We start from the raw sequence: 15615 nt of genomic DNA on the forward strand, positions 1-15615 counted from the left end.
AGGCAAAACTTGGAAGTAGAAATTCCCTGCCAGAGCAAGAGATCTGGGAACCAAGTCAGCCCTCCTCAAAACAGGTAACATTTTGATTTTGGGGAGTGAGGGGACAGCTTTGGAAATGGAGATTATAAATCAGGGGAGATGCTTAAACAGGCTTTTCAGAAATATGAAAAATGTTAATTTTGACTTCAGTTAGAGAGAGGCGAAAGGGGACAATGCTTATCATAACTGGTCTGCCCATCCATATTCACTAATTACTGCCTACGGTTCCACTGCTGGTATGTACTCTTGTGCTGTTTATTTTTTTAAGTTTACAGTGGTGTCTGAACTACAAAGTGACATTTACTAATAATACTGAAGTTCACTGTGTATTCTGCAGTGTTTCCAATACAAATCCATGGAGTGAGTCAAGGCAGCATTTGTTTTTTTCTGCTGTGCTTCTGGCACATTTTTTGCACGCCATTAGCTGCACAGGGAAACAGAACCCGGGTCTCCAGTAAGGCTCACTTTGCCTTCTGCAGCATGCAAAAATACAGTGACACATGAAACAGCATGGAGTGGTTGTCAACCTGGGGATCCTTTTCATGAGGATAAAACACTTCCTGCTTTAGGAAGATGCAAATGTGTAAAGATGGGTTTTTATAACCAATAAGAGTTAGGCAATCTGGCATGTTTTTAATGTGGCTTGACAGAATGCCCTAATTAATAATTATTTATCTTGCACATTTGAAACTAATTCTACCTACCTTCAACTGTACTTGACAGCAGAACAGTGGAATTATGTACATTTGATTCTGCACTTTTATTCACCAAAAAATCTACTTATACTGGCAATAATTAAGTTCAAGATAAGCCATACTCACATATTTCCATTTTCCAAACATCAGATCATTAGGTACTTCCTGAGGACAAGGCATAACAATGGTATCTCCATATACTGCATTTACTGTGTACAATCCAAGGCCTATGAGAGAGGAAGGAATGGTAAGTGTTTTATTGGAATTCTAAGGTGCTAGTTACTATTTGGTTTAAGGTTAAAAGAGTATCTTACTGCATTGTGCTATTTTCTAGCATAGGGATTCATCCTTGAATGTTTTAAGCAAAATAGGATTCAGTACATTAAGTATGTTTACTCAGATTTCCTACTGCAGTTAATGGAAGCCATGTGAGAACAGAACTTCACCCTTTCAGCGAGAAGACAATATAAAAAATGTAGCTATGGACACTGGCTGCTACCTTGTATCAAGCCTTGCTGACTTAAAACTGAACAAACATGTTATCTTTCCCATCTGAAAATTCAGCCAGTTCTGTCTGCAGGGCATATGTTGCAACACAATATCAAAATAAGCACAGCTTAGAATCAAACTAAAGGTAATTCCTTTGGTATTAAGCAGTACAGTTGTAGCCACGTTCAACCTAGGATATTACTTGTTCTTCACTACTTATGCTAAACAATCTGTTCCACCTTGCATTTTGCTGTGACATTTTCCCAGGCCTGAAGAAGAGCTCTGTCTGGTCTCTGACACCAACATAAGTTGGTCCAATAAAAAATATTACCACACCCGCCTTGGCTCTCTAACAGATGGTTTAGACACAAAGTAACTCAAGCACAATAGTGCTAGTGCATGGGAATTTCTAAGTGAAATTGACCAGTGTAGTTTCATTGTCTAAAATGAGTGAAATGCAAAAAGAGATCCACATAGCACACATGAAGAAAAATTAAAACTGAAATAATTTTAGAAGTGTAATAACCTAAAATGTTAAGAGCAGCACTGTTGTTACTAATACGGTTTTGCTTTGCTATTATTTTTATAAATCAATTTTACGAAAAACTATACAAGCCTTCGTCACCCCCTCGCATGGAAAAACTCACAGTACAGAAGTCTAGGGAGAAAACAGTCTTAGCAAGTTTTTCCTCAATATTCTTCCCAGATTGTTCCCCTGCACTGAATGAGGATCGGGTTTGCCCACTGTGACAGGCATGGCAATTTTGTAAACCTTACAGAATTAATTTAAACCTTAGTGAATTAAGTTTAAACTCCAGGCCTACACTACACACTTACTTTGGTATTTCTATGTCGCTCAGGGATGTGGATTTTTTGTTTACCGACCTTAAGCCCCTGTGTAGATAGCATTATGTTAGTGGGAGGGCTTCTCTCACCAACATAGCTTCTGCGCTCAGGCAGGTGGCGTTATTAAGCCGACGGAAGAGCTCTCTCCCAGAGAGAGACTTTCCAGCTTACACAGAGCTCTTCTTCTGGTTTGGGAAGGGTATGCAGGGGATCACTGCTAAATACAAGGTGGAACAGATTGTTTAGCATAAATAGTTAACACATATTTCAAGAGACCATTCAAGGTAACACCATTCCAGTCACAGGGAGGAAAGGAGGGAGAAAGCAGCTGGGGCAGGGTTGTTATAGATTGTTGTAATAATCTGGACGGGTAATAATATTACTTCACCCACCCTAGAAATCTCTAGGAGGAGGGGTATGAAAGTTCACCTACTCCAGTTATGCAAGAACTAACCTTTTGAAGCTTTGCCCTGAGGGGGTCTGCTGATCACCTGTTGTAAGAGGACAGATCTAACCCTCCCAAAAAATGTATATAGAAGGAACTCTCAGATTCATGACTGTTCTTGTTCTAAACAAAACGAGTTATGAAATTGTAGCCTCAGGAAAACCCCTGGGTGGGGTTTGATAAACTGTTCACTGGCCATAGTCCTTGTTGGCAGCAGGGAGTGTAGTTTTTTTTTTTTGTTTAATTAGTTTTTCCCATAAGACTTTTACTTAAGAATAAATGTGATCAGTTAGAAAGAGCAGTGTGTAACTTAACTGTGGCAATTTCACTATTTAATGTCACTGAGGAGAATACTAAAGCAGGCCTGCTTAGGTGAATTCCCCAGGAAGGGAATACACATTACAGGTAGGGAGCTGTGCAGCCGGAAAATATTTTGGTCAAGATGGAGGGAGACTATAACAACTGGGGAGGAGGAAGCCTGAGCGCGGTTACCCTTGCTGGACCTCAGAGGAGTAATAGAGGTGCAGTTGCCCTGAAATGTGACATCTACCACACCTATGATTTGGGGCTTCTGCCAGAGATCACAGCCATTGGAGAGTGGTCCTGTGCCTGCACACAGGCCTGGGGGACCCCTTGCTTCCCTTCTCCAACGCCAAGCCAGCATAGCTTCACAATACAGACTTCCCCCAACTTGCTGCTGAACCAGGAACCTTATTTAAGGAGCAAGAGAGAGCTGATGGTATATCCGGGGCTGTACAAGGAGGTCATAAGCCACCAGCTGCATTAATTTTTCAGTATATTCATCATGCCTTGCCAAGGCCAAATGATGCTCATGGTGTACCTGTCCCTTGATTTACCCTCTCCCGAAGTACAGATCTCTGGGCCAAAGGAGTACTCTCCAGGGGTCTGGAATGGTACTTGGAATTGGCGGACACTCCGCGTGCCATGTGTACATCTTGCTTAGGGATGTGCCCTCACCTCAGGAAGGTGGATAGTTAGATAAAATAAAATATATATATTCTCAAAGGATCAAATACTGAAGTTCTTACTTAGTGTTTACTCAGGCAGATACTGACTGTTTTTATGAGGATTTTGCCTGAGTTTATTACTCCTACTGTTGCTAGTACTGAACATTTATTGTGGTAACTCCTAAAAGCCAGAGTCAGACCGAATCCCGGTTGTGACAGGTGCTTCTCACAGATGTGGTTGAGCTCTCCTTTAGGACACTCACCAGACTGCTCTGAGGGGACCCAAATGCTCAATATCCCAAATGCTTTAGCTTGCTGGGGCTGGGCAGAGTTTAGGCACTGTTCCTGGCTTTGGGCCTCTAGGCGCACACTTCAAGTTCACGCCTCATGTCTGACACCCCTCTTGGCAGCAGGGACATCCTCGATCCAATTGCCTCAGCCCGGAAACAAATGTCTCTCCCAAGGCTCCTCAGCAGCACTTGCACATTTCACCAGAAACCCACCAGAAGTGTGCGCCTTCGGGTTTATAGTGAAAGCCAACAGACACAGACAAACTTTGCACAGGATTTTAGATACAATATTCTCTTTACTTATCACACACATATGCATAGATCTAGATAAATCAACGTACACAGTGATATACGTTTTCCCTGCCTCGGTTTCCTCACCACTCTGAAAAGTTCTTCACACACAGGCCAGAATACTCTGTGCAGTCCAATATCCCATCCTCTCCCCACTGTTCACCTGCAGTCTCATCCAGGACATGGAATCTCTGCTCTCTTCTTAACCTCTCTCTGTAAAATGATTGCTGAGGGATCCTCCCTTTTATAACTTCTAGCCCTCTTACCAGGTAATTCCCTTAACAGCCTCATGAGGTGATCAAAATCCCCTACTTGGTGACCAGTTACTGAGTTACCAGCCCACCTGGGATGACTGGTTCTTCTGCGCAAGGCTGAGCCTATTGTCTAGGGGGTTCCATTTCAATGGGACAGCATTTACGTTAATGACCCTTTACTGTTATCCCTATGCTGCCCCCCCCTTGGAATTTCTGTCCAAGATGGAGGTAAAATGGAGAAAGCAAACTAATCCATTCAAAATGGAGTCTGCAATCTGACAAAGTGCACCCCTCGCTATCCAACAGAGTTTAAAAGCTGTACATATATTCCCCAGCTCACCACAGTGCTATACAAAAATACTGTATGTGAAAATCCCTTCTCGAAAATGCTTACAATGTAAATGAGAAGACATAACAGGTAGAACAGAATAGGACTGAGAGCCGGGGGGAGGAGGGGGGGAGGAAAGAAGGGTTTAAAGATAAGTATAATAGGCTGTTATATTTTTTCGCATCCTAAGAGTTCTAGCTTAACAATATTCCTTTTTAACCAAGCTGGTGCTAATCATCTGTTTCTGTTATATAGTCACATACTCAATTTAAATACATTGGTCATATTTTAAAATAAAAACAGTCATCTTAGAGCGTGTTGTAATCTGCTATACAGTTTGATTACATTAAAGTGCTATTTTTTAAATTAAGAGAGACAGCATTTGATCCACTAGATGGTGCTACAGAAATGTAAACTTAAAAGTTACAAAAAATATCAAACTCTGTTAATTTACAAACATGAAGACCAATATTTCATGCATTCAGAAATACTGTTGGAAATAATAATTAAAAATAGAAAGGGGGAACCTAAATTCCCTTTATCCTGCTCGAAAGAATTGATTTGGGGTGGGTGGAAGGATAGTGTACTTTTAATTTTATATTTACAATTCTAATCTTAGTTTCTGTTAAAAAGCAAGAAAACTCCCCTTTAAGTTCTTTTCCTCATGAATAGAAAGGAACAAAAGAGCCTTGCTCTTATGTAAATAAGAAGCAAACTATATGGTATATAAACTAGTTCAAGCTCAAGTCAAACAGGCCTTTTAAATTATTAGACATGACAGCATTTTACACCAGATAGAAAAGAAGGAGATTTGCCTGTTCTGCTAATGTACACTTAGTGCCATCATGGGAAAAAAAAATCCCTTTGGGACCTGCATAGTTGTTCCTTTTTTGTTCACTCTCAGACAATTATATCAACTTCTTTAAGTTGCTACGGTAACAAGCATATACTACCAAAACACTCAACAAGCAGCTTCAGGGGGTGTGACTGAAAATGGTTATGGAGACTATTTAGGTTTACAAAATTCAGAGTATGTGATCAATGAGTGGTCTGCTAAAATGAAAGTTTGGACAATTTTGTCTGAAATCAGAAGCCACATACCAGTTTCCCTTGAGATGGCTAAAATAAGAAAGTTTGAAGACTAAGGCAATCTCTTGTACAGCAAATTCAGACTAAACTCAAATTATCCAGTTTTGTAGACAATTGTGCATAACAAAAATACATTTGTGTTTAAACACAGAGAAACTGCAATTACACAAAATATAAGAGGACCTTCTGCAAAATTCTCAACCTCCCCCCCCCGCCCCAAAAAAAAATTGCAGCAAGGAATCCAGGATGCATAAAAGAAGTCTACAATGCAAACCAGCAAAATCACTACAAACACTCATAACAGGAATTAAAGAAATCCCTGCAAAACTATTTTAGAAAACTACATATGAAAAAGACATATTTTGAAGTTTCTCTTCTGCGTTGTTATTGGATATACTTGTAAGATGCATGGGGGACCAAAAAAACCCCAAACCCTAATAAATATAATCAAATGACACTTTGCAGTAAAAAAATCACCCTTACCATTTCTCCAGGGAACTTTCCAGTTTACTTAAGGAGGGGAAAAAAAAATCTATCCAAATATGTAGCAAATTGCTCCACAGCCTGGTATGGTATGGGGCGTGGCCAAGGCCCTGCCACCAGTTCAGCCTCGGGGCGGGGGGGGGAGGAAGCAAGAGCAAGCAGGAAGTAGGATTGTAAGGAGCCTTTTTACAGCCACATAAGGCACTTCTTAAACTATCATTAGAGTCATGCAAGGACTCTAAATGATAACTGGAACATGTTCTTTAAGTGAGGACTTATATAGTGGAACTAACATTTAAAAATAATGCAACTGGCATATTCGGATGTCATTTGTTGGTGCAAGTTGGGAGTATCTCCACTGAACTCATGGAGTTATACCTGTACTGTATAACGAAGATCTAAATCTAGCTTAAAGTGCTTACTTAGCCTACTTTGACTGAATCATTACAAATAGATTTAAGCAAACCTAGTTGTCTCCTAGGTCAGTTTTTTTCCTCTATGATATCGCAGTGAAGTCACCATGCTTTGGCTGGGACAATACAGTCAGGCTAGTTTGTGTCAGGCTAGTCAGCCTTTCTACACGGGCCTCGATAAGGGAAAAAAGAGTAGCCTCAGGAAGCACTGTCAGAGGGGTGTTTCAAAGCACAATCTCTTCCCTTCTTCCTGCTTCATAAATAAAGGTAACAATCGGCTGCCAACTTAACAAGTTATAACACCTTCTGTATCAGCTCGGCTGCACCTGCTAGCATGTGGGAATGGCAGAGCTTCTATTCCTGGTCTCTCACTAACTACCTGCTCTAGTGAAAAGCAAGTGGCAACGTGGCACTCATTGATTTCTCTGTGATAGGGGCTGGGAGGTTATAACTCCCCTAGTTCCTTGCATGGACACTAGCACTTGCATAGCTGTCAAATATAAAGGGAAGGGTAAACACCCTTAAAATCCCTCCTGGCCAGAGGAAACACCTAGTCAAAAAGGGACCCTGGTGGCTCCGGTCGGCGGTGCTGCGGATCTAAGGCAGGCTAGTCCCTAGCTGTCCTAGCACTGCACTGTGCCCAGGAAACACAGGTCTGGCTCCTAGGCAGGGGGCATGGGACTCCGCATGCTGCCCTCACCCTGAGTGCCGGCTCCACACTCCCATTGGCTGGGAGCTGGGGGGGAGGTGCCTGTGGGCAAGAACAGCACACAGAGCCTCCTGCTCCCCCAGACCTGCTAGCTGCTTCTGGGTGCATGCAGTGTGGTGCCAGGACAGGCAGGCTACAGCTCAGAGCCCGCACCCCCCTTCCCCAAGCCTGAGCCCCCGCCAAACCTGGATGCCCCTCTGGCACCCTAAACCCCGCATTCCCTGCCCCGCCCCAGAGCCAGCACCCCCTCCCACAACCAGCAGCCCCCTCCCGCACTCCGATTCCCTCGGCCTCACCTCCAGCCTGGAGCCCCCTCCTGTCCCCTAAACCCCTCATCCCCAGCCCAGAGTCCGCACCCCCTCCCACACCCCAAGCCTCTGCCCAGTGAAAGTGATGAGGGTGGGAGACAGTCAGCCACCAAGGGAGGGGGAATGTAGTGAGCAGGGCTTGGGCCCTTGGGGAAGGGGTGGGGCTAGGGAGTTTGGTTTTGTGCAATTAGAAACCTGGCAATCTTAACTGAAGCAATGGAAACTTTTGGCAGTGACAGCCTGCCTTAACAATACAAAGTTTAGAGATACTATGCTACTACTCAGATGTGCTCTCACAGAGATTTTTTTTTTAAATATCGTGGTACTAAATGAACAAGAAAACCCCATGTTATGAGCCTGAAATAAAGAGAGCACAAGTAACTGGGGGTGCAAAAAAGGAGGCCATTGCTGAAAATCTGCTCCCTTTGAGTTGGTTTTTTATTTTGTGTACACAAAGAAAACTGTTTTGTGTTTTCATGCATAATTTCTGGTTGGTGAGGTTTTGTTCCTGGGAATTTCAGTGCTGCTACTGCTGTTAATTTTCTAAAACCTAAGAATTAAGTCTCATTAATACAGAGCAGCAGGGTTGTTGTGTTTTTATTTTTTATTTTTTGCATGACGTACTTTGTCCCTGCTACTCAGCAGAGGTAAATTAATCAGCATCTCCATATCCGAAGCATCCGGAACAAATAGCAGTCCTATATATTTTATACACACACGCGCGCACACACACAGCATTTGGTTCCAAAATTTCTAACAGGTCTAAGAATCCCCATCTCTGCACAAGTTTTGATTGCATTTTGGGCAGTCCAGATTAATTTGTGTGTATGTGTAGTGGCCATGGTACAGGGGGAGAGGGGAAGGAGATGCTTGCTTACTGTAAATATTTTATTAAGCAGTTCAGTCTCAGCTGTGAAATAGCAACAGGTATCTTTTCATCTGTTTTTCCCTTGCTGAGCCCTAGGGAGACTGCAGGCACATATGTAGGGACAAGTATGTAGGGAAAAAATTAGGAAGACCCAGGGGCAAAATGAGATTAAGCTAGCTAGAGACAAAGGGTAACAACATTCTACAAATATATTAGAAGCAAGAGGAAGACCAAGGATAGGGTAGAAAATGAAAGGGGGAAAACAATAACGGAAAATGTGGAAATGGCAGAAGTGCTAAATGACTTTGTTTCACTTTTCACCAAAATGTTTATAGCTATTGGACATCTAGCATAGTGAATGCCAGTGAAAATAAGTTAGGATCAGAGGCTAAACTGGGAAAGAACAAGTTAAAAATTACTTAGACTTAAATGTCTTCAAGTCACCAGGGCCTGATGAAATACATCCTAGAATACTCAAGGAGCTGACTGAGGAGATATTGGAGCCATTAGCGATTATCTCTGAAAAGTCATGAAGATGGGAGAGATTCCAGAGGACTAGAAAGGGCAATTATAGTGCCCATCTATATAAAGGGAAATTAGGACAACCCAGGGAATTACAGACCAGTCATCTTAACTTCAATACCTAGAAAGATAATGGAGCAGATAATTAAGCAATTTGCAAACACCTAGAAGATAACAAGGTGATAAATGACAATCAGCATGGATTTGTCAAGAACAAATCATGTCAAACCAACCTAATAACTTTCTTTGACAGGGTGACAAGCCTTGTGGATGGAGGAGAGGGGGGAAAAGCAGTAGGTGTGGTATACTTGACTTTCGTAAAGCTTTTGATACGGTCTCAAATGACCTTCTCAAACAAACTAGGGAAATACAACCTAGATGGAGCTACTATAAGGTAGGTGCAGAACTGGTTGGAAAGCCATTCCCAGAGAGTAATCATCAGTGGTTCACAGTCAAGCTGGAAGGGCATAATGAGTGGGGGCCTGCAGGGATCAATTCTGAGTTTGGTTCCGTTCAATATCTTCATCAGTGATTTGGATAATGGCATACAGAGTACACTTACAGAGTTTGCAGACAATACCAAGATGGGAGGGGTTGCAAGTGCTTTGGAGGATAGGATTAAAATTAAAAATGATCTGGACAAACTGGAGAAATGGTCTGAAGTAAATACGATGAAATTCAATAAGGACAAATGCAAAGTACTCCACTTAGGAAGGAACAATCAGCTGCACACACAGAAAATGGGAAATGACTGCCTAGGAAGGATACTGCAGAAAGGGATCTGGGAGTCATAGTGAACCACAAGCTAAGGTTTGGGCATTAGGAAAAACTTCCTGTCAGGGTGGTTAAGCACTGGAATAAATTGCCTAGGGAGGTTGTGGAATCTCCATCACTGGATATTTTTAAGAGCAGGTTAGACAAACACCCGTCAGGGATGGTCTAGATAATACTTAGTCCTGCCATGAGTGCAGGGGACTGAACTAAATGACCTCTCAAGGTCCCTTCCAGTCCTACGATTCTATGTATATACACACACATCCTCCTACGCCTTCATTTGGTGGTCAGTCTAGAAAATGTGAGTGTTTTAATAATGACAATAGCTACCTCCTGCTAAGATTGTGAACTCACTTTTTTGTATTAATAATGTATTTTTAGGGCAAAGCAGCATGAGTGACAGCTAAGTTGGGATTTCCTGATATAATACAAAAGGCGTTGGCACAAATCTAAAAACTTTCAGCCTATAATGCAGAGGCCACTAAACTTAAGGGACTGGAGTCTTTTCTGGGTCACATATTAGGGACTGAGATGTCTGAGGATGATCGGCTTTCTGGTAGCGTTACTACTGAAATGTGCTTATTTAACTGCAAACTATATTCTGAAGCTACTTGAAGGGAAAAATCAGTCCGATAGAGAGAGGTGGATTCTCATCTGCAAAATCTCTCTATTATGACTTAATTACTTGACTTTCAATAAGGATGAAACACAGTACAATGTGTGTCAGAGGTCCTCACACATTTATCTAGCTCCCAATCTAAAGCTAATTGAAATCAATGGAAAGACTCCCATGTACTTCAGAGGGCTTTAAATCAGGCCCCGGTAGATCACTCTCGTTTCCAAACCACACACTTTGGGGACCCAAGCGTCAGCTTATGCTCCTTTATGCTCCTGGATCTGCAGGCAGAGATGTGCACCCCCTGGACTCCTTACCTTACCCCCCCAGGTCAATCAGCAAGTCTGCCATAGCTACCCATCCCACCGTGCCAAAAGCAAGCATCTCCTCATTTGAGCCACAGCAAGCCACTTTCCAAGCTTTTTGGCTCTCAGACACTGTCTTTTATCATCTTCAGTGTTTGCTTTCCATAGGGTTGTTCCATTCTCTGCTTGCATTGATCTTAATCAATTCAAACAGCCAATCATCAGGCAAATGAAGGGCAATCTGATGTTTTGATGTTAATCTTCTGGCATGATACAGAAAATCCTAGATAGTTTTAAGTGTCCAAGGGACAGGCTACTATCTGCATAAAAAAAAAGAAGGGGGGGGGGGAGCTCGCAATCAAAATCCATTGACAATCTTATTTTCAATACAGTGGGCATACCTAACTCCTCCTATAAAGACTGTTTACCTGGTTAAAAAAATCAAAGTTAGGAAGTGACAAAATTATGGATGAACACACATCCTTAACTATTATCCTTTCTGTACATGCATTACAGTAGAAGACCACATTCTGCTCTTAGGGTACTTCTAGACAGAAAAGAAAAAACAGTGGCTGGCCTGTGCCAGCTGAATCAGGCTTGCAGGGCTGTTTCATTGCTGTGTAGTCTTCTAACCCTGGGCTGCAACCGGAGCCTGGGGACCCTCCAACCACACAGGGTCCTACAGCCTGAGCTTCTTCTCGAGCCCGGAAGTTTACACAGCAATGGAATAGCTCTGAAACCCGAGCCCCTTAAGGCCAAGTCAGCTGGCAAGGGCCAGCTGTGGGTTTTTTTTTGCTGTGTAGACATACCCTTTGTTACTCTGCATTTAAACAGAATGCAAAATTTAGGCCACAGATTGTACTTAAAGAATCACAAGCTATTCCTCAATGCAATATGCTGACATATGTTTAATGGACTGTATAGACCTTTAAGCATTTACAACAAAAAACAAACCTTAGTTTGGCCTAATTCCGTACCACCCGGATAATCTAGTGTTCCATGTTCATGTTCATTTACACTCAGAGGTTCTTTGTTTTAATCAAAAGCATTTTTTAAAAAGACTATTTTTAATATTTAATTAATATTTTGCATTCTATTTCACAGAGTTAAAATAATTTGCATATCTTCCTTATCTACTTAATATCAACTGACCTTCCAGTACAGTACTGTCTTTTTTTTAAAAAAAAGTTAGACATCAAAATAGAAAAAAAAATGTGGGAATATTTTAAAACTTCAAAGGTTAAACACCTACATCCATACTTAGGAATATGACAGTGCCAGAAAACGACTTTCTGGACAAGTGATTTGATAGAGATAGGAGATAGAGATAGAGAGGCTATATCAAATAATTTATATCTATACCTTGTTTAAAGAAAGAAAACAGTAAATCTATAATTTGGTGATTAACTAGGGACCGATTGTTAAATGATATCTGGTCATTGTGAATCTATGCAATCATGCACATTTTTTCCTGTTCAACTTAACACACCAAAAAGAAATGAACTTTGAAGTTGAGGCTGACACGCTGTACTTACCTTGTCCTGCTGTGCCAACACAGATGAATATATAGCATCATGCGCTGATCACAGACATTTGTAAGATGGTACAATAAGGCTATTTAAGGAGTGTCAACTCAACTTTTTTTTTGGTCTTTGTCAGTTTGTCTGAAGCCAAACATTCCTTCAATTGCTTTTTAAAAAATGTTAATTTCCCTTGCGGTAATTTTTAATCGTAATTTTAAAAGGAATAAGAAAATACTCTTCGTATGTTTCTAAGAACTGATACAATGGACAATGATAATTCCTTTGGAATCTTTACTGATAATATGGTAACCTCTTTAAAAGGGCCAAAAGAACTGGTTCTATGTAGACAAAAGGGTCTTTTCATGTGGATTCCTTTGCAAGACCCAAACTCAAAATATAGGCTTGACCTTGCAAGGTACTACAGCAAATCCCTTAAGAAACTGCTTAACTTTTAAGCATGTAGGTAGTCTCTGTACTTGAAATTAAGTAGGTGCGTAAGTACTTAGCTCGAGTAGGAACATAGCACTCAGCACCTTCCAGGATCATGCCCCAAGTGAGTGTACTCTTTTCTAAACATTCAATAAAAATATGTAATGCAAAAAAGTTAGTTGCAAACAACAGGGCCAAAGAGAATGTGTTAAAACTCAGTAAGGGAAGAAGGCAAAGCTGTTATCTCACAAAGCAATAAGCACGAACAAATCATCACACTTTCTTCTAAATAGAAAAAATGAACCAAACACATTAACAGCTCTGAGTATGGAAACAAGTAGAATGGTATTATTATGAAAAAGGAAGTGCTAACCAATACATTGCCGTAAAGATACTATACATGGCAGGACCTGACCCTACAATGAAGCTGGCATCCTTTGCTATGCACCAGAGAGTTATTCATACAATGAGGATGTTGTATTGGGAAATAAACCAGCCCAGCATAACTTGTGTAGAAAAATGATGTGGGGGAAGGGGAAATGTAAAAAACAAAGGAAATTCACTTTCCAGGACTCCCAACTACTGCTGTCTTGCTAAAGATTGGCAACAACACATGGAAATTCCATCGTTACCATTATCTATTTACCACCACTGGAATCCCCTGTCCCACACAGCTTAGAAAATCCCCTCTTCTGTGAAATTTAGGAGCTGTGCAGCTCCTCCCATCTTCCAACTATACGATGCGGGCAGCAGTTTCCCCTAATCCCTTTGGACCTTACAAAGTCCATGGGGACGAAGCCAAAAGCTCTTGTGGCACTCTTCATTCAGCTCCTGTGCACTTTACACAAGGTGTACCTCAGGCCCAGCCTAACCCCTTTATAAGTTATGAAGAAGGGCAGGACTGAGTCAAGGCCTCCACAGCTAGTGCACATGTCCACTAGGAATTTAATTCTGTAGCTAAGCTATCCATGCACACACATGCAGCACAGCCATCCCTAGCTGTACACTTTGGCCTAGATCCTACAAATAACTTTGCTCACCTACCTATATCCAAAGGGGAGTTCAATGCGAGTACTTTTGGGTAAAGACACTCCTGTGCATAAATGTCTTCAGAACTGGGAACTTTATGAGTTTAGGGAGAGAATTCATACAAAACCTATTGCACACAGGCAACACAATTTTAACATCTCATAACCTGAGAAAATCAAAATTATGTTTTTTATGAGAGAACTCAAATTAAACTTCTCAGTGAGGGCTACCTCTAATTTCAAAATTTTCAAATTTCAAAATTCTACCACTAGTCCGTTCAGCATCAAAGTCATTAAAAGTTAGTTGTAAGAAAGCTTTCATAACTGCATCCCTCACACCCCCACACTCACAGTTTGTTCTTAAAACAGCTGAACCATTTTTGTGAGAGTCTTTTAGAAAAATTCCCTGTCCTGGAAAATTTCTGCACAAAAGATGGAAGTTTTTGAAAGTTAAGAGGCACTGAAAACAGGTGGTTTGGAATGGAAACCATTATTCAAAATTAACAGCCATGGATTCTTCAGCTATAATTCCATATACATGAAAAAATATATTTCTTCCATGTTAATATAGTTTTCAAATTTAGATTAAATGCTAAGAAAGTAACTCTGAGAACATATGAACAGCAAAATAGTCTTTCGGACTCTAAATTCAGCTTGAACTTTTCTAAAACTGTGAAGTTATTTCCAGACAATTATGTTTAAAGACTCATTTCAAAAGTTTTAATTGTGTGAAGTCCCAAAATGGTTATGTCCCTTGAAATTTTTGATAGAGTGCCAAAGAAGTGGAGTTTTCTTTTTTAAAATTTTGCACAGTATTACCCCTGAAGAATTCACATTTCCTCCATCAACTGAATGTAATAGTTCATTTGGAGTGCAGCAAATTCTGTGCTTTGAATCAAATCAAACTTTCAAGTTACAAAGAAGCTGCTTTGTGTGTTAGCTTCTGCACACTAAATGAGTAGCAAATACTGTCTTAACTCAGGAGTAAATTTTCCAGATGCAATGTGCTAATGCAAAAAGAAGAATACATACCAACATAGGGTGGGGGGAGGGAGAGTTTCTATCCCTTTTTTAGTAGGGTACACCAACACAGCAGCGGGGAGCAAGCCTCCCAGCCTAGGCAGACAGACTCACACTAGCTGGGCTAAAGCTAGCATGCTAAAAATAGCAATGTGGGCATTCCGGTTTGGGTGGCAGCTCAGATGCTCAAGCCCACCTGGGCCTCTTCGTTTGAGCTCAGGTGGCTAGCCCACATCTCTGCCACAGCCACCACATCCACACTGCTATTTTTTGCCTGTTAGCTCAAGCCCTGTTAGTGAGAGTCCATCTACCCAGGCTGGGAAGCTCACTCCCAGCTGCAGTGCAGACATACCCTGAAGGCCCAACTGAAAAAAGGAAGGAAAATGCCAAGATTGGTAGTCCTGAAAACAGATCAGCAACGGATTTGTTTGTAGTTATGAGTGCATATTGGTCATTTAATCCACTCCATGTTGATCAGGAATGACAGTGAAACCTACAAAAGCACAGGTGCTGGGACTAGGGGTGCCGGGAGTGTTGCCGCACCCTCTGACTTGAAGTGGTTTCCATTAAATACAGCGGCTCCAGTTTGCTTCAGTGGCTCCCAGCACTCCCACTATATAAATTGTTCCAGCACCCCTGTACGAAAGAGAAACCAGAAGGCAGTCGTCGTGGCTATATCTACGCTACGAACTAGGGGCGTGATTCCCAGCTCGTACACACATACTTGCGCAAGCTGGATGACAGCTAGCGAAAGTGATGCCACAGCCACTTCTGTGCTATTGCAAGTATGTGTATGTGGGCAGGGAATCACAACAGTTGCTCCTAGTGTGGTGGTAGTTTGTGAAAGACTTGTGCTTGTGTGTCATATGGGCAGTGAGTTAAC

General features: G+C 41.5%; 1 protein-coding gene across 2 annotated transcripts in view; it reads right to left on the reverse strand.

Moving 5' to 3' along the window:
* The window catches only part of ALCAM (activated leukocyte cell adhesion molecule), a 165719-nt gene that overhangs the window by 42344 nt on the left and 107760 nt on the right, over positions 1 to 15615 (reverse strand). For both annotated transcript variants that reach the window (XM_073306619.1, XM_073306611.1), the window contains exon 2: positions 861 to 961. In XM_073306619.1, the coding sequence (XP_073162720.1) occupies positions 861 to 961 (101 nt within the window). The remainder of the gene's footprint in view (positions 1 to 860; positions 962 to 15615) is intronic.

Source organism: Lepidochelys kempii, chromosome 1, assembly GCF_965140285.1.
Source record: "Lepidochelys kempii isolate rLepKem1 chromosome 1, rLepKem1.hap1, whole genome shotgun sequence".
NCBI lineage: Eukaryota > Metazoa > Chordata > Testudines > Cheloniidae > Lepidochelys > Lepidochelys kempii.